This window comes from Platalea leucorodia, assembly GCF_965183815.1.
Source record: "Platalea leucorodia genome assembly, chromosome: 8".
NCBI lineage: Eukaryota > Metazoa > Chordata > Aves > Pelecaniformes > Threskiornithidae > Platalea > Platalea leucorodia.
In genome coordinates, this window is record NC_138830.1 from 4,755,346 (window position 1) to 4,775,509 (window position 20,164).

Here is a 20,164-nt window from a genome sequence, read left to right on the forward strand (position 1 = left end):
CAATATGGGATTTCCATTTCCTAATGGGCAACTTTGAAAAATTTGTTTAGTGATTTAATTAATTAATTAATTAATTAATTTAATCTCTACTGAGTTTCATATGAATTGAACCTTACAATCTGTGTGGGATTTCATAGAAATTACTGAAGTTGTACGTGAATGCTCGGGTACCAGTCAGCACTTGGTAAAGGCCAAAGGCACTATTATGGCTTGTGTGAGTTGATGACCAGAGCTTTCTAGAGTGTTGTATTCAACTATATGAAACAGGAAGAATCACTGTTGTCCTGCACAGAGACTCAGAGCCAGAGGTCCATGACTGCAGTGGTATATAAAATTAGATGCAGGCATGAGTTCTTGCAGGAATTGCACCCATGAAGTATGTTTGGGAAAAGTGATCCTTTGTTCTTTTTCTGAGATTTTTCGTAGGCATGCACAGCAATGCTGTTATGCTGTGTTGAGTTTTTTCTTTGGCTCTTGTTTTCCTACGTGTTTATTGAAAAAGCAGTATAACTTGGAGATAAGGATTTAAACATCAAACACCTGTTTATCCATTTGCCAGTGAAAGGATTTCTTGAGTCTCTGGTTTGTAAGCAAAGCTAGGTGCTGAATGCACCCAGTACTATTTAACAGAGCAGGAATTACAAATTCATTTTGTGTCGCTGCCTTGCAATATGCATTAACAACTTGGTAGCTGAAGCAGTATGGGGATGACATTGCTGGGTTTTGTAGTAGCAATCTCTCTCAATGACAGGGATTATTGATACAGTTTTCTTATTCATTTACACTAAGTTTTCATCCAGACGCTCAGTGTCAAATCCCATGCTTATTTGAATAACTGCTTTATATCCCAGTTTCAAGAAAGAAATGTACCCTGTTAGTTTCTGTTTGGAATGGTATTGCAAGATCATTTTGCTAGCCTCAGTAGTTCGAACATCATACCTGTCTTTCTGTATTTCTAGCTAACCATACTAAGTAATGTATTTTTCTTCATCACCAAGACTTTTCATTTTCTTTAAAAAGGTCAGCTCTTATCTCTAGCTAGCCCATAATAACAACTTCATCACCTGCTCACTTCAATTCCAGATAAAAACCTTTGTGTTTTCTTAGCTGCTCCTTGCATTTGAGATCTCTTTAAAAATATGCAAGACTAACTAATGGTCTCTCTTCAACACCTTCCATAAAGCTTGTCTTTGCTATATTGCCTGTAAAGAAACTAATGAGAGTTAGGTATGCTGGTATTCTGAAGTTAGTAATTTCAGGTTGGTTGTATGATACCTGTTCTCACTATGAAACTTAATTAGCATAGTTAAAGTTCATGTAACAACTCTGCTTGTTAAATAACATTTTGGCGGATTGAAAGATCTAAGTTCTCTTTCTTTAATATAGTAGATATTGGGCTGCTCTCATGACTTTTTTGCCTTTGTTGCACTCCTTTGTAGTATTGGAGGGAAAGTCCTCTTTAAAATACTTGTGTGAAAGATGATAGGTGTGTGTATATATGAGAAAGATTTTTCTCAATATGTAGAGCAAATATTTTACATTATGATATTTATTTTACATTATTATCTTTTATTTACTCAAACTACCATGATAAATTGTTCTTTGAGTAAGTTCATCTAAAAGTAGAAAAAAGTAAATCTTAGAAGCTGTACATCACTATGTGTAAGTTATGTATCTCTCTCTAAAATATTGCATTTCTTTCACATATTTTCAAAGTTTCAGTCTGTTACCAGGTATTTTTTCTTGCTTTACAGCTTATTTTTACTCCTGCGACCACTGTGGCTGCTGTCCAGTCTGACATTCCTGTTGTCTCATCATCTTCCTCATCTTCCTGTCAGTCTGCAGCTACTCAGGTGAGCTCGTGTAAATTTATTAAAGGTATGTACAGTAGAGTGGGCCAAAATCAAGCCGTTCCTCTCGGCTCTCAATGTTCAGTATGCCCTGTTGCCAGATGTTGTTAACCTTGGTTGTCTGGTAGTTTCTATAGCAGCAATGACATTGCAAAGATCCAGTTTCATCCGTAGTCAGTGAGGCAATGGAAAAGCTTTAACACTGGTACGCTTTATTTTTCTTACTTTGCGATAAATATGTCCTTAGGGTTTCAGTCAGCTGTATTTAGAGAAATGTCTTTGTTTAGCATGTAAGCAAACCTGAGCAAGTAGGCAATGCCAGTTCATAAGAAAAAAATGCATTTGGTTATATCCGTAGATGTGTATATTAACACTTAGCCAAGGCGTTTGTGAAGGTACAGTATAGCGATCTCACAGTATCATCTTCCATATAGAAATATCAGAGAAACTCAGTAGTTCATCAGTGATTAGCAGTGTCTCAATGGCACACCTAACATGGCCTGTTAGGTGAACTGACACTGCTCTCCTACTTACTCTTCTTCCCTTCTGCTTTCATACTTTTTTCTTTTCATGTGTGTCCCCCTCATGTATGACCTGGACATTTCGGATTAGTTCCCTTATCTGTTAAGGTGTGCTGAAGGTTGATTTGTACTCACAGAGACAGGATTGCAGTAAATGCCTCATGTATGCCGATAAGGAAACAAACGCTGTTGTCTTCAGAACAGGATTTGGATGCATCCTGTGGTAACACGCTGAACAGCGAGAAGTAAAATGTCAGCTAGCCGTTTGTTACACAAGTACTAACTGTTGAATGAGGAAGGGATTATGTAATCAAGATAGTGGATGGTGATAATAATTAGTCCTCTTTTTCGTGTAAAGCATGATGTAAATTAGTGCTACAAGGGTAGTCTTTATCCTTGAAAATAAAATTCTAGCTCAGCGCGTAGGATTGGAAAGCTGGGATCATTCTGCGCAGATTCTTGCTGTGGTATAACAGACGTTAGTGAAAGTAATCACTGACTGATTTACATTTCAGAAGGCAAACCTTTTGTTTCATGTGACACTGGAGGTGTCATGATGAAAAGGTACATTGATATCGCTGTAGAAATAAAGGGCTCAGGTTTGTTAAGCCATGGATAACATACAGCAGATTCTGATCCCGTTGACTACCCAACACTCTGGTTTATGTTAGTCTCTGCAAACATACTTACAGACCACTGCACGTCTGCAGTGTCTGTATAAAAATAAAATTGTATTTGCTTAAGATGCTTAGTGTCATTCACTTTGAAGGCACAATAAAAGAGAAAAATGCAAGTTTTAATTCAAATTAATATAATGAACAATTTGTTTTAAAAGCTCAATAAGAAAAAAACTCTCCTGTATTTTCTTTATCAGTGAAGTAATTCAAGATCACTATTCTTCTCTAAATTTTGTGGCTTAAAAGGTACTTTGATATGCAGATTGTTAGTTTCTCATGTATTTTGATCACAAGGGATGAGCAGCATTATGTAACATTATTTTTTTGCTATTTTTGCCTGGATATTTGTCATAGATGTTTATACGGTCTGGGTTTTTTCACATTTTGCTCATTTCCCAGGTTCAGAACTTGACATTGCGCAGTCAGAAGTTGGGTGTATTGTCAAGTTCACAGAATGGCCCACCAAAGAGCAGCAGTCAAACTCAGTCATTGTCTCTATGCCCTAATAAACCTGTAACCAGTTCCAAGGGCAGCCAACCAGATCCCTCAGAAAGCAATAGAAAAGGCGAGAGCCCAACTCCAGAGTGTCGGAGTGCACCAGTCACACGGACATCAAGCATACATCACTTAATAACACCAGGTAGGATGAAAATGGAGCTATAAGAAAGTTATTTTAATTAAAGTTAATTTGTGTGTTTTGGTTCTGTCAGAGTCCAATGCTCTCTGACCGGGTTCTTTTAGATATTCCACATGAATAGATTTTAATAGTAAATTTACTTATTTGCTGATATTGGATGTTACACAGGATTTTGATTTAGCAGAGTAATACAGCAATGTTCTGAAATCACAATACAAGCACAATATAGCAATTGCAATACACAGTTAAATCACAGTACAAACATGATTCTCATTATTGGTCTGTCTGTATGCTTGTTGTCAGGACACGTCATCCCCAGTCTCTGGGGAGCAATATGTGGGCTGAAACCACCTCAAGCCTCTTGCTCTCATCAAAATCTATTTTGGTGGTGGTTCTTTTTTTTTTTTTTTTTCCTGTCTTGTCTATGTCATCAGAATGTTCTCATATCAAGTACTTCTATAAATCCATAGGTAACAGTGCCCCAGAATTTTAGTGTTTTGTATTAAGAGAGAGATCAAAATAAGTGTGCAGTTGGTTTGGTAGGCATTTACATTGCATGCAATGTATTTGTATTTTAGCTTCCTTATTTTGAAGGGGTAAGGGTAGTCTAGACAATTGGTCTGAATTCTGTGGAATTTAGCTTGGCTTAATGGCAGCTTTTAGAGAAGGAGTAAGACTGCGAGGCAGACATTCTTGAGGTATTGAGCCCTAATGCTTTTAGAACTCACTTCTATAGGGAAACAATCTATCTTCACTACCAGAATAAATAATAAAAAAAGACAACATAAATGAGTTGTTCCTCCAGTGGAAAAGACAAAGCAAGAAGAGTTTTGCATGTGGAGGAAAATATGTGTGCATGTGCTGTAAGGAATTACTAATGAGTCACTGGCTCACTTAAAGGTGATGTGACATCTCTGGAAGCTGTGCTATTTTTAGTTTCATACCTTTCAGTTTGTGTGTTCAAGTTCAGGCAAATACTTTGAAAGTTTTTAATTCATACTGAACTCTTGGAATTTTGTTTAGTCTCTTAAAATTGTATTACCTAAAATTCAACTCAGCAGTTATCAATGAATCTTGTTGATGGTGACATGCTTATCTCTTCCATTCCAGTCAAAGCAAAAGTTAAATCGATTTAAAGTTGCATGAAATTCGTAAATAAGCGAAGGCTGGATCAGCAATAATCTTAGAACTAGCACCAAAAAATATAAGCTTAGATACTTTTATATAGAAAGTACGTATATGTGTATATATATGTAAAAAACACGGCTATGTTCCTTTATTCATTGCTGCATTTTGCTTTGGAAATTGATATATTCCCCTAATAAATTGTTCTTGTGTACTATATGGTGTCAAAGAAGGTATTTCTAAACATAGATCCGAAGGGTTGTGCTGGTCTTAGTTTAGAGTAAAAAATTCCTTTCTTTTAATATTTTTATAGTGTTCTCTGGACTTGAAGAAATAAATACTAATTGTCACTTTTTTTCCCCCCTCACAGCTTCATATTCTCCATTGCAACCTCATTCTCTAGTAAAACATCAGCAGATCCCACTTCATTCACCACCTCCAAAGATTTCCCATCACCAGCTGATACTGCAACAGCAGCAGCAAGTCCAGCCGATTGCCCTCCAGACTCCTTCGGGTCAGGAACCCCCTCCATCACAGCACTGTCTACCGCTCCCAAGCCACGGTCTTCCTCCGGGTCCCAGCAGCGTCCAGTCTCATTGCTCACCTATTCACATCCATCCTCCACCTCTAACACTATCTCCTACTCCATCCCAGTCAGCTCAGCAGTCAGTAGTGGTATCCCCTCCACCTTCTCACTCCCCTAGTCAATCACCCACCATAATTATTCACCCTCAAGCACTTATTCAGTCACAGGCAAACTCCCTCGTGCCAACAGCTCTTCAGCCAGAGCAGGCTGCTTCTCAGCAAACTACTACCAATCCAGTTCGACCAATTGCACAGCCACTTAATCTTCCATCGCATCTTCCACTTCCATCTTCCCCCGCTGTACATATAGGGTCAGTAGATCAGCCCAGCTTAGTTTCCCCGGGCCAGCAGATCGTGTCCTCGACACCACACCAGCAATATTCAGCCTTGCAGTCCACACCTATCCCTCTTGCAGCTCCTCCTCAGCTGTCAGCATCTTCAACCCAGATTCAACAACTGCCGTTGCAGTCTGTGCAGTCTTTACAAGTGCAGCCTGAAATTCTGTCCCAGGGCCAGGTTTTGGTTCAAAACACTTTGGTTTCTGAGGAAGAACTTCCTGCTGCAGAAGCTTTGGTCCAGCTGCCGTTTCAAACTCTTCCACCACCACAGACTGTTGCAGTAAATCTTCAGGTGCAGCCATCGGTACCAATTGAAACTCCAGTGGTGAGTTGTAATATTGCAGTCCTTTATTCTTTATCCTCAGCTTCTCTAAAGAGCTGTAAATCTGGCTCATTGACTTCAGAGGGAGCTAAATCAGGTGCTAGACAGAGGACCAGAAGAAACCTCTTGATTACAGAAATGAGTTTCAAGAAAACGATAGACATTTTCCTCTGATTTTTTTTGGCTTTTTGTAATGGATCATCTGTCGAGAATATCAGCCAAGAATCATGAAAGTGCAACTTTTTGACCTAAAGTCATATCTCTTAATGAAATTGCAGCATATCGAAAGTTAAAAAAGCAAGTAAATATATGCCAATGCTTATGTCAAAATGAATTTTGATAAATATACCATATGGACTGTAAGCTTTTACCTCTTTAATACAAATACAAGTAATCAAAATTTTCAGTAGGAGAATCATCTCTATACTGGGTGCAAAGGTATATAGCCGATTATTAAGATAATACAGTTCTGGGTAATTAGTTTTGTACTAACATTGAAAAGATCCTCTTCATGAAAGAATAGGGGAATTTTTGATGCTGTCTTGGTGTTCCCCATCACTGCCATTTAATTTAGTTCAATGTTATCTCAGACATCTGCAGTTTGCAACTGAAGGTTTCGGCTTCACTCACACTGAACTAAAATCACGTACAGTGAAATACCAGTGAAACAAAATGATATGCAAATAATGCTGACATTTAAGATTGCATTGCTAGGCTTTAGTAGTAACATGCTAATGAGATTAACGTGAGCAAAAGAATCAACAGCTGTTGTAGGCTTTTTTCAGGCTGCCAATGGGTTAAGGAAGAAGGTGTGCTGTTTAATTTATATTAAGAGGGTAATGATAATGTCAGCTCTCTGATATTTCATGTAGAAACTGGGCAAAAGAGTAGAAGCCAGGTTTGCTTTTGATGAGGTGGTGGTTTACATCCTAATCTGCTAAACTGGCTGTCAGTAATTCACATAAATTTACTTTTAATAGTTCTGAGCAAAGTACCTTATCATCTCTTATAACCACTAATGCTTGATAGTCTTGGTGTACTCTTCTGCCGTACCCAGTTTGATGACACTGCTGTATTAGATAGAGAACAATTTACAGACTTGTCATTATGTTATAAAGCTTGCATTTCGCAGAAGTGCTTAAATAGCTACAAATGTGTGTGTAAATAAAAATACAGTAAACTATAAAGGTAAGGCCTTGAAAAAGTCAAGTTCTCTGGTCTGTTTGATAGGAGAACTGTACCTCTTTATATTTTGCTATTTGTAACAAAATACTTTAATTTTGCTCTCATAGACATTGTGATGTCCCCAGAGTTCATTGTTTTGTATGCAGTTTGGAAACTAGTATTTTATTAGGAGATTAGCATGTTTGAACATTTTAACTGGTAATTTATTTTAAAAACGGTATTTATGCAACTCTTTTAAGGTATTAAGATAGAATGGAAATCTCTCTAAAGCAATAGTTTGTTGGATGCAGATTTACCAAGTGGAGAATGTATGTGAAGAAGAGATGCCCGAGGAATCAGATTGTGTGCAGATGGCTAGAACACCTACGCCACCCACCTTGTCTCCACCAGCCATAACCTTGGGGAATGGAGAGGCACTCAATTCAGAAGATCCTTTGTCAGGTGAGAACAAATGTCAAACTAAAGTAGCTGTTCTGCTTAGAAACTTCTACTAGTTATTGATGTTTTAAAATAAAAATCTATGATTTTGATCTTTTTTATAATTTAGTGGTATCATTTTTTAAGTAAAAGAAACTAATGAAATATATTAGAAATCCATGTGATAGAATGAATTATTCAGTCCCAAAGGCGTAGCTTACGTATGTATTTGGATAACATGTAGCATGGAAAACACTTATTGGAGCTCTTTATACTAAAATCTTAACTGGAGTGTCAGTCTCCAGTTAATCTTTAAGTGATAGCTGTGTGATATGGGCAAAACATGCCGACCGATGTGGTGGGACGATTGATTTTGCAGAATCAGGGTCAGCAATCAGAAGCTGCTGTTGGAATGGTTGACTACACTGTATGATTCTTCTTGGCACCGTTTTTGTGTGCCACAGTAAGGAGCTGTTCTAATGCAAAAGCTACCAATGAAAATTTTTCTTCTTCAGCGAATTGTAGATGCCCGATACATGCCTGTATCAGTTGTTGTCGTGCAAACTAATGTAACTTCCCCGATGTGCTAAATATGCAAATATATACTCTCTCTCTCTCTAGTATAGTGTGTTTATATATATGCTATATATATAACTGGGTGCTTAGTGGTGCTTAGTGGCTTGATGTTGTATGTGCTTGTGACCCTGCAGGTTACTGAGGCCCAAAGCATCCCTGAAAATAAATTCTTTCTTTGGAAATACCCCAGCTGCTCAGTCTTGAGAATCTAATGTTTGAAAATACTGGTTTCTGCTTTTGACTTAGGGATTTGTGATTTGTGTAGGTAATTAGCGGCCAACTGTGCTTAGAGTTAGTAGGTACTGAGTAAAGGAAAACGTTTACATGAGAACTGTTTGTTTGTGGGATAGTCTGTCAAGGAAAACCATCTTATTTCAAAGGTACAATCTATAAACCATAGGGAAAAGCCTGTGTTACAGGATGATGGGTGTATTTATCACCTCTTATTTTTAGAATTCTGAGCCAACAGTTGGACGTAGGTGATAAAAACATAACATACTTTGTTATTTTTTTTTCAGAAGATGGGGGACTACCTTCAGTGACATCATCAGTCAGTGCCTCAGTAATTAAATCTCCATCTGATCCTTCACATGCCTCTATTCCACCACCACCTCTTTTGCTTCCAGCAGCAACAACAAGGAGCAACAGCACATCAATGCCCAATAGCATTCCTAGCCTGGAAAATAAACCTCCACAGGCTATTGTTAAACCACAGATCCTGACCCATGTTATTGAAGGCTTTGTGATTCAGGAGGGGTTAGAGCCGTTCCCTGTAAGTGTAAAAGTTGCTATGAATTTTTTACTACTAATTTTTGAAACAAACTGTTTTTAAGGACGATGTTATTTGTGGCTAGTAGCTATTTAGATCTTGAATCATTTTTCAGATGTTGTTTTTGACCTTTCTTTCACTGATTGGTAGCCTGTTTCTTACAGCATTCAGTATACTTGTATATTATTTTTATTGTCTTACGTCCATAATCAGAATTCATGCTACTGTTTGGCTTGCCAGTATCACTGGATGACAAGGTACTAAATGAAAACAGAGACACTCATTCATTGAGTAGATAGCCTATATCTGGAGAGAACTACAGAGAGTGATTGTAGGTTACCATTTGCAATAACTTTTTTTTACATTTGTCTGTCTCCTGGAGACCTCGATTTAAGTGATACCTTAATTTAAACCTCTGAGATGAGTCTGTGTTAAAATTCTAAAATGTTAAAATTTTGTCGTTTAAAGCACTGGCAAGCCCCTTACTGAGCTTGGTGTGATTAGTACTGTGTCTGGTAAGAATTTACTGTTGAAAATTTTAAATCCACAAATGGACAGTTTAAAACCTATGAGCCTGACTTATTAACTAATTTAATGTGTCTCTCCTTTTCCCATCGCTTCATTTCTCTAGATAGAATGTGTTTCTTCCTTTGTTAAATGTAATTGTAAACTCTGCAGAGCAAGAGCGAGTCTTTGTATTTGTTTGAGAAATGGTATTTAGAGCTTTGGCACTATATTATAATGATTCATTGATACAGAATAGAAACTGTGATTGTAGTCTCAGTTACAACTGCTAAGTCGCAAATACTATTTTCAATTATTCATTGTTCAGTTAATCACTGTTGCTTTGCTTTTATTGCAATAGGTAAGTCGTTCATCTTTGCTGGTAGAACAGCCTGCAGAAAAAAGATTGCTAGTGGAGGGTCAAATCATGAGTGTTGTGTGTGTTGAATCAGACTTGCAGAATACAAAACATGCAGACAACTCATCGGACACAGAGATAGAGGATATGATTGCAGAAGGTTTGTAGTTTTTGTTTAAATATCCATTTTTTTTTTCCCTTCAGTTCTGTATGTATTACAGAATCCCATCCCATCTGTACTTCTGGAATCTTTCTCCAGGCTTTACACTATCTCTAATAGAAACTATTTTCAAATGTTTTTTTACTAGCTACACATCATAACAGCAGTTGCTGTAGATGCACACAAATGTCAAGAAACTATGCACTTGTCCTGCTTAGAATATAGTGGTCTCTGGCACAACTCATGAGCTAAACCGAGTTCCTCATGCAGTATCCGACATAATCATCATGGATTTTTTAGAACTCAGCAATCAACTATTTTGGATGTGTTACACCACTACTGCTGTTCAAGCCCAAATGTAGGTAGCCTCACGAGTGTTATGAAATGGAAATTAAACCACGGCCTGGCCCAGAAAAGCCAAGTTATTCTTTAACTCACGTTTTTCTATAAATTCATCCAAGATTTCAAAGTCCAGAATTTTTCAGCCACCTCTGGGTTTTCTTTTCCACAGCTTGAGCAATTGCACAGGAGCTGGTTTTGGTGATCTGTTTAAATTTGTCTTAATGCAACTCTTAGTTTCATTCTCTTAAAATAGTTCTTTTCCTCCTTTCATATCAAAACTGTAGCGAGCAGGGTAAGAAGGGACAAATACAGTGCCTGCTACTGCCACAGGTCTGCATCGGGGAAGTGGCTGGAAAAAGTCAGGACAACGTGTCCTGACCAGTAGCAAGTGTCACCGTAGCTGTGCTTCAACTACTTCCCACTCCAGGCATTGTAAATTGTCACTTAATTAAACCAATCTGTCCCCCTGATCTTTTCTCACAGGAATTTTCGAGAGCGCAACACCCATGGCAGTTTGTTAGCTATTGTGGTTTCTGCCTTGGTGAATGGTACTGAAGTGCAATAGGGGAGTTGGCTGCATCCATTGTGTATCTCGGCAAACAAATTAGCTCAAAATTCAGTCTTTTAGATTATTAGATCCTGATACATTATTTTTTACTGCAGTGGTTTGTATCCATTACTGCTTATGAGTGTAATGGGTCAGACCCAAGTCAAGGATTGCAGACAAGGCAAAGAGGTTGCTTTAGAAAGCATTCTGAATTGGAAGAGTATTTGTTGGTAGTGAAGTCAAGTAAACATGGTTGGAATTTTTGCTTAAGGCTGACTGACTTTACTGCTCAGGCAATATCTCTCTCTGCTTAAAACGAAGAGTATATTTTTACCTGTAGCACTATTTTTAGTAGGAGCTGGTTTAGATTGGAAGCACACCACTGAAAGGAATTGTTGATGGGTTGCAGTCCTGCTACAAGTCGATATAACATCTGTGCAAAGAAGTCAGAAACTGTGGAAACAGTGCCTGAAAATGAAACATGAAAGAGGATTTCCTAAGTTATGGCTGATTATATGATTGCATTTACTATTATATCTCAGTACAGTCCAGAGCCCTTCTTCCTTTTGCAGTAACAGCCTAGTTTAGGCAGTGGCAGATATTTGAAGCGCTTTGCTTTGTAACTGTAACTTTCTTTTGATTATGTGGTGATATAGAAAAATGAAGAAACAATTTTTACAGAGTCAATTTTTTAAATATATTACACAATATTCTACTGTAAAGTAATTTGAGGCCCATACCTTATTCTTCACAAACCTTCACATACGCACGGCAGACTAAATTTTAGAAGGCAAACATCTGGCGTATTTATAGTGGAGGGTTGCAGTGTGACTGGAAGTTTTCTAAACCTTTGTTTCATTTAATAGAAAATTGCTGTTATTTTTTTGGTATCGTCTCCCAGTGAGGGCTTTCATTTAACCAGGTCTTTGAGAGGGAAGTCCAGTGACATGAAAGCATCAAGCAGAAGAGGCTTTAAAAAAAAAAAAAGTCATCTGGTAAATTGTATGAACTGTTTGACGTTTTTTGGTTCTTTTACAGCTCAGTGGAGTTACACTACTTTTCTACACACAAAATGAGACTTAGAAATCTCCTAGCTGGTGACTGTGCTTAGTAAATTGCTTAGTAAATCACTATTAAATAAACTTGCTTTCTTGATCAAGAGTACAGCTTTTCTTTTAATACCTTGTTTCACCCAATATATTTCAAACCAAAGAAACTCTTTGCCATCTTGCGTATCTTCTAGAATATTTGAAGCTCTGTTTGCAATAGTTATTTTGCCCTTAATTTCTTACAGTAGATCTTAAGTTTTCTTTTCAATAGCGTTCCCTAAGAACTTTTCAGTATTGACACTGTGTTGTTTCTCAGATTTCAAAAAACAGCTTGTCTGTTGTTTCATGGAATTATTCAAACATTCCTGGTTTTGTTTTTACTTATTGTTCCTGACAGCTGGTGTTAGGTTTATGTACACAATTTGCAACTACTCATTAGATGAGCTAGTAGGAAATGTCCATCATTGAGACACATCCACATATGCAGAAGCAATGGAGATTTTCTGATACTAAACCAGGGTATGATTGCATGTATGGTAGAAACACCTAATATGCAAAAGAAAAGGCCCTTAGCATCAATTTTTGCTTCACGCTGTTGTCATTTTTTTTCTACGTAGCATGACCTGCATTGCGAATGAGGGTTGTTTGGTTTTTTTAGAGAGAGCGTGATTTATTTGAAGGATGCATCTCTGGTATTTAACTTCAGTTGCAAGGTTGGTCAGATTCGGTATGTTTCCTATTTCCAGTTCTTACTTCGGGTGTGATAGCAACTTAAGTTGGAGGCTTGCAACATGGCAATTTTCAGCCTGATGCTGCCAGAGAATTTGTTGACTTCAGTTATGTCTTTGAGTCCTGATACATCAGATAGGTTATTCAAATACCCTTTTCGCTATTTTCAGCTCTTTGCGGCACTAGTGCTTTTGTGTTACCTTGTCAGTACAATAGCTAGCGTTAGCAAGCAGTTCAGTGAGTTAACATCGCTATAACAGACTGTTGCACATTCATAGTTAAATTCTTTCAGTTTGATACCTGCATTTGCATTAGCTAGCATCAGAGCTTAACAAAGAGTTTAGAACAAAAAGCTAGTTTGCAATTTTAGCAACTAATCAGGTAAAATTATAAATACGAATGCAGAAGGTGAACAGCAAGAGGCAAAATGTATGAAACAGTGACTCGGCTGTATTAGAAATGCAGGAGAAATGTATGTTTGTTTAGTCCTCTGAATTTTTGGACAATGTATTTTGTCCATGATTGCAGCCATGTGGCATGCAGTTCTTTTACTTAACCTGAATGAACACAAAATACTACATTTCGGTTTGTGCCATGTTTCAGTTTCACTCCTTATGATGCATTTCACAGATGGTGGATGGGGATAAGGTGGTGTTTTGGTTTTTTTTTTCCATGCCAGAAGTCACGTTGTTTTGCAGGTGTGGTAGCATTATTCTAAACTATGTACAAACCATGCTCTACACATGAAATACGCTTCCAGCTGAAGAGAGCATGGACATTCAGCATAGGACATGTATGCTGCCTTGTTGCCTTGTACTGCCTTCTTTTGGGCTTTTCTGCTTTTTCTTTCACTGATGCTTCTCTCAGCTGGTGGTAGAGTTCTTCACAAGGAGCAGGAAAGGTGCCTCCTCATCTCACCAATAACAGAAAAATATTGGGTAACAGTGGACTGTAAATCCGTAGATGCTATAATCCTTTTCTTTCTTATATGCAGCTTATCTTTTTCATAGATAAGAATCTGTGTTTTACTTGCTTTCACAAGTCCCTTTGGTTGTAGCAGTTGCTTATTCAAAGAAAGTATTTTAAAAGGTTAGTGCATTATGTCATTACAGCAGAGCTTGGATTTAGACTGTGGAGTGCCTGGTTCTCTTAATGAACTCTTTATAAACAATTCACGAGGACTGTAACAGTTCTTTTTCATTGTTCACTATGTTTGAGGGCATACTTGCTCATGGATGGCTTCAAATTTAACAAAAAAGCTGATTACGTTCATTGAATAACTTAATTGAAGGTTCAGTAAGGTTCAGTTTGCTCAAGATCTTTTCTATAGAGAGTGAAATCTATGACTTGCTTAGTTTTGCATAATTTTCTGTTAATCAAAGTATTTAATGAAATGTGTTAGATATTTGAAAATCTTCTACCTGCCTGCTTGAGATGGGAAATTTGGAAATAATTTTGTGTCATTGAAACTGACTTCTTTATGCCTCACTCCTTTCTTTAGAGGGACTGGATGAAATGGAAAATGATCTTTTGAAGTGTGAATTTTGTGGAAAAATGGGATATTCTGATAAGTTTCTACGGTCAAAAAGATTCTGCTCCACATCCTGTGCCAAAAGGTACTCTGTCTAGTTATTGCTTGCCGTTATCTGGTTAATGGAATAGCATGCAAATAGTATCTGATGTTGAAAAATTAAGAAACAGTAAAACATGACTGCCTTCTACTGAATTGGTGGGGTATATGGGTACAAAGGACTATGGGAGATTATAATATATTTCAAGAAGATAGACAAAGGGAATTACAGTAAAATTGTGGACCTCTTTCCAGAGGATGCCATGAATGCTGTTGGGCTTATGGGAAGGTGATGGGTATCACGGAAGAGAAATCCATTAAGGGTTTACTAAGTGTTTGGAAATTGGTGCGGAGGTTCATGGGCCACAAATCTTAAATATTTCTCATATTCCTGTTGTCTTCCCCTTGATGTTGGGCAAAGTCAGAGAAAGAATGCTGGGCTAGGTGGGCTTTCTTATAGTTTTGTGCGATGCTGGGATTAAAAACCCACTGAATTTATCTTGGCATAATTGAAATGCTGCATAGACAAGAAACACTCTTAAATGTTTTTAGTAACAGTGTAAAAATTCTTTGTTTGCATAGAGGAAAATAGAAATATTCATAAACATACATAATTTAGTGTTTTCTAAAGCTTGTACTTTCTTGAAAATAATAAGTGGTGCCATTTGCTTGTACATGGTGGGCAGAGGAAAACAGCTGGTTTCTGTTTCTCTTTGGGTTCACTATGCTGCTTTTATTTTATTTTAGTTAGGAAGAATTTGTAGTCAACATCCGAATGTAAAATCTTCCATCATTACAGCTGGAAATGTGATATTTAATCCCAGATGGCTTAGAAATGGGGAATAGTTTCCCATTTCTAATCACCACTTAGTTCTTTTTTTGCAACCGTGTGCCTAGAAACCACTTTTCTCTTATGTCTGCTACTTTTTTAATCTCCCATGTGAGACGTTCCCATGTTAAGTAGTGGGAATGTATATTTTTTTATTTGGTGCTTGTTGGGACACTACCAGCGAAATAATATTAAGGATTTGGCCCCATAATGTTAAGATGGGATTTTTTGCCTCCATCCTCCTTTGACTGGGTATCAGCTAAGTAGAGAAAATGGAAGCGAAATGTGACTTTAGGCTTTTAGTGGACATTTTAGAGAAGCAGGATTGGACTGTGTGAGAAAATGCAAAGATATTTCTATCATGGAAAATTTTTAAGACTGGGAAAGACAAACATCTTCCAGGGATGATCGAGATGTATTTGATCTTGCATCAAGAGAAGGAGTTTGAGTAAATGGCCTTTGAGATACTTGTCTCTTATATTTTTGTGACACCCGTTGTTGTCTTTGGTTAGGCAGCATTTCTGTAGACAACAATGCAATTTTACTGTTACTTGATTGAATGCAGTCCAAAAAACTATTAGTGCATGATCGAATATATCTTACTTCTTTAGGCACAGCCTTAGTTGCACTAAGAAATATGGGCTGTTTACGTCAGACAAGACCAGTCGCTGGAATCGGAAATCAGATAGCCAAAGTCTTGGGCGACGCGGGCGTCGACCGAGTGGCCCTGATGGGGCGTCACGAGATCATTTTCTTAGACAGGTCTGTGGAATATTTGCTTAAAACTATGGCATTGTTTTGGGAATTACAAATAAAGTATAATACTGTAGTGTATTTGTACTACGTTTTCCAGCTTCCAATTACTTATCCATCTGCAGAAGAAGATATGGCTTCTCATGAAGATGCTGTTCCAGCTGCCATGACCACCCGTCTGCGAAGACAGAGTGAAAGAGAAAGAGAACGTGAACTTAGGGAACTAAGAATTAGGAAAATGCCAGAGAGCATTGACTTGTTACCAGTGGTGCAAGCTGACCCATCAGTATGGACTGTTGATGAAGTTTGGGCCTTCATACATTCTTTGCCTGGTATGTGCCATAACTTGTTCCTTTTTTTTTTTTTAACAGTAAAGCCCTTGCTTTTTAGCATTGGTGTGATGAGGAGGTGGTGTGGTTACAGCACTAGTGTACTCGTTAGTTGGTGATAGAAACTAGAAAGTGATTTGTTTCCTCTTGCTTATTCCTTCAGCACAAATCCCATGTTGATAGAACTAGTCCCACTTCTGCTGTTGCATCCCAGCTGATGGAGATTAGAGCTGGTCCTCCCTTCAGTCTGACTTCTTTCAAGAGGTCAGTAGAGAGGTCAGACACACTTCCTCCCTTTTACATTTTTATTCTCTGCCCTCCTTACTTGCTGCTTATTCAGTAGAAGCAAGAAGAGAGTTCTTTCCCTTTATACAACTGAAAAATTTGAAAGACCTGCCCTCATATAAGTCATTAAAAAAGAATAAGCGAGTTTCTTCTATAAAGCTAAACTTTGTTTTGCATAGCTTTACTCAGTAGCTGAAATGCAGAGAACTTCTGCATATAGACTCTGCTTACTGGTAGACACAGTCTGTTCTCAGAAAAAAAAAAAAATCTTGTTTCTCCTTATTTACAAACCTTTTCTTTAGCTCAATATTCACAGTTACCTTTATATCATCTTCAGGTTATATTTGACATTTATTTATTGTTTCCTAACTATCATAAGCTTTAAAGTTTCACTCCCCCCCTCTTTCCCAAGGATGCCATTCTATCTGATCAGATACTCTAATCCTTTCACGTAGCAAGGGCAGGTCGCTATAATAGCGGTCATACAAGAATTTTTGTTGCTTACCCATGTAACTTACATGTCAAAACATTGAAACCCAGGTTAAGTTTGTTCCTAATTTTCTAGTTTAGAAATGCTAAACCATTTTTCTCTGTATCCCATTAGGCTAATAACCTGTAAGGAATGTATCTTCATTGCTAAGTCATACACATGGGTTTTGACAGTTACTTGTTTATAAAGTAGGTCAGGCAAAGAATTGAGTAAGGGATGTCTTAAATCAGCAAAAGTCATCCTTGAAGTACCTTTCTTCTGACGGTTTATAAATTGCAGTTAAGTTACATTACCTGCTTCTGGGAACCTGCAGTGATGTCTGTAAAAACAAGCAAAGCTCCTGAAGTTTAAGACATGGTCATTCATGTTTCTACTTCAGCTGTGTTACTGGAATATGACTCTGTCACTGCTGGTTTGAGTTATTATTGTTACAGATTTGAGGCTCTAGTTCATTCAATAACTTCCTGATCCTAGGTCCTGCAAAAGAATAAACGATAACTGCTGTCCTAGAGAACGTGAAGTACCACATAAACACAATTCATTTGCAAGTATGAAAACAGAAACATCATTCTTAAAATGTGGTTTCTGTTTTGAAACCATTACTTGTAGAATATTTCACCAGCTACTGGATCTGGGGTTTTTTGTATTCTATAAACAAGGTAATCTCTGATTTTAAACCAATTTTATATTTTTCTGCATTTCATGAAAATTTATTAGGATTACTCATTCCCATCCATATTAAGGCCTAGTTTCTCAAATACTTTTTAAAAAAAGTTCAATAGGTATTTAAAATTATATTCATAACCTGCCAGAATTTTTATTCTTACACAGCTACATTCATATTTTTTTGCAATTGGGGGTCTATTCTGCTCAATACATCCTCAAGCCACCCTCTTGAAAAAATATTTTTTTATATGCTGTCAGAGTTGAATAATAAAGAAATAATTTAATTGACTTTCATTATGCTATTTTGCAACAGATACTTGGTGCAGTCCATGCAGACCATCTGCCGTGTTGTAGGAGACGGTGATTTGTCAGCTTTTCGTAAACATGAGGGGCATCTGTTTTGATTTACAGCTTTCTGCATAGAGTCTGCAGCTGAGATCTAACTGCGTAGTCAAGCGTCCCTGTCAGGCTTTTCCTGAATTCCTCTGGAGTCTTTTGGAGAAATGAAGATTGTAGGACACTTCTACTCTTACTTATTTCTTCTGGGGGGAAGAGACAGCAACAGTTTAAACCCCAGCAGAATTGTTTCTTTCCTTTCTTTCTTCAGCTGCAAGATTAAAGGTCTTTCACCCACTTCCCATCCTTTTTTTAGCTAAGTTATTGCACAACAACCAATTGCGAAAGTGCTTAACAATACCCAGTAGTGCTTGGATGAGGGAACTGAAATGTATTCAACTTTCATCCTTTGCTTTTCCAAAATGACTTTGAGAGAAGGTATTTTAGGAAAAGTTGCGTGGAAATGCTTCATGTCCTGCTTAAAGAAAAAAGCCTGCAATAACAACCGATTATGTATTTTAATAGGACAACTTTTGTTCCTAAATGCAAAAACTTCTCTCCATCTCTCAGATTCTTTGTCAGTGGCGTGGTCTGACAATCCCCATGTTCAGGTCAGATATGCAGTGATACCTTTCACAGAAATACTTACTTAGTACTTGACTGCCAGATGTTTTGTCTGTTGTCCGCACAGAAATAAGAACCTTTATGATGATGATAGAGCTGTTAAATCCTCCTGAGAATGGTCAGTTATCTTGAGATTTTTCTTCATGTTACTGGCAGCATGATCTTCATTTTGTAGCTGGAATCAGCAGCACCATTCCAGGAGCTCTGTGACAACTCTGAGCTCCTGACGATTGCTCTCTTACTGACTGTGGTACAGTTTGCAGCTGGGCTGCACTAGTGCATCACTGTACCAGAAATATTAAAAGTAAATGTTATGGAATACACGCAAGCAATACAACATTTTAATGGCTTTAGTGGCTATATAAATACTGTTTGTGACAAACTAATTTTTTTTTTCTCCAAAGGATACCACTCTAATTTCTTGTTACAATAAATAATACCCAAGAATTGGGTATTTATTGTGTATTAAAGCTGCTTTGTTTTAAATGCTATGCAAAATAGTCCTTAGTCTTGATTAAAAGTTAGCCAGCTGATACAGAGTAACTGTTTTACTTTGGGGATTGTAGTTTATGGAGTTGTAACCTAAGCTACAGAGGTTTAGCCTGAAACCAGAGGCTACAATAAAATTCCATAAGACCACCTTTCTCTTTTCAAATTATCTTTTAATCTTTTCCTTTCCTTAATAAAGTGGCAGCTAATTGTTACATGGGGTCTGTTTAACAAATCATTAAGACAAAAAATGGGACTTTATTCTTTGTGAAAAGCTAACCTTTTCCAACCTTGAATGTTACAATCACTACACAGTAATAATCCAAATGAATTAAGGTTTGGATGTGGATATTTCCGTCCACGATTTCTTTCTATTTGTCTCTTACACATTTATAAATCCATCAGGAAATTAGACTATCAAGTCTTTATAGAATTTAAATCTGAACACACAAGAGGACATAAAATTAGTCAATTGCTCTCATCTGGGGTGGAAAAGGAGTCCTCCACAGTATTTTCACATCTCTGTAATAGTATACCTTTAGAAAAGGGGAAAATATAAAAATGCCAAAAAATAGACTTAACCGAGGAATAATTAAAATCAGGAATGGAAGGTCGAGCACGAATTAAAATGCATCTGAAAGACTTTGAGAGAGACAGAGACACCACTGGATTGAGAACACAAATATTTTAAAAACAGGAAAAATGTGGCTATGAGGAAAGAAGCTTCAAATAAACAACTGACAATGAGTGCTCTTATTCATGTTGTTAGATGACATTTGTCCATATAACAGAGCTGCCATACAGCCAGGCATAACTGACTGTTTCTGCTTAACAGATGTCCAGAACCAGTCTTTTGGGGAACCTTTTGTTTCCACAGTGTTCTTCAGTGGAAAGGGGCCCTCGGTTACTTGGGGCAGTCCAACCCAGGAAGAGTCCCCTTTCTTATGGTGTAGGCCTCAGTAACCTGAGACCATGTTATTTCATGTTCAGAAAAAGAGTTTTTTAAAAGAGTTTAAAAAAAAATCCAACTAGTTTAAAGTTGCACTTGTGAAGTGACTTACTGCTGTGTGTAGCATATTCACTCAGGTAACTGATGATAAAT

At 37.4% G+C, this 20,164-nt stretch overlaps 1 protein-coding gene across 12 annotated transcripts in view; it reads left to right on the forward strand.

The window, feature by feature from the left end:
* PHC3 (polyhomeotic homolog 3) overlaps positions 1-20,164 on the forward strand; it is a 37,951-nt gene that overhangs the window by 8,394 nt on the left and 9,393 nt on the right. For 6 of the 12 annotated variants that reach the window (XM_082320709.1, XM_082320710.1, XM_082320703.1 and 3 more), the window contains 9 exons: positions 1,755-1,853; positions 3,448-3,688; positions 5,181-6,058; positions 7,531-7,681; positions 8,752-9,005; positions 9,868-10,024; positions 14,193-14,307; positions 15,702-15,852; positions 15,944-16,175. In XM_082320709.1, coding sequence (XP_082176835.1) covers positions 1,755-1,853; positions 3,448-3,688; positions 5,181-6,058; positions 7,531-7,681; positions 8,752-9,005; positions 9,868-10,024; positions 14,193-14,307; positions 15,702-15,852; positions 15,944-16,175 — 2,278 coding nt within the window. Of the gene's footprint in view, positions 1-1,754; positions 1,854-3,447; positions 3,689-5,180; positions 6,059-7,530; positions 7,682-8,751; positions 9,006-9,867; positions 10,025-10,172; positions 10,377-14,192; positions 14,308-15,701; positions 15,853-15,943; positions 16,176-16,335; positions 16,437-17,926; positions 18,235-20,164 lie in introns of those variants that run through there. The other 6 variants (XR_014229084.1, XR_014229085.1, XM_082320707.1 and 3 more) reach the window with 6 other exon arrangements.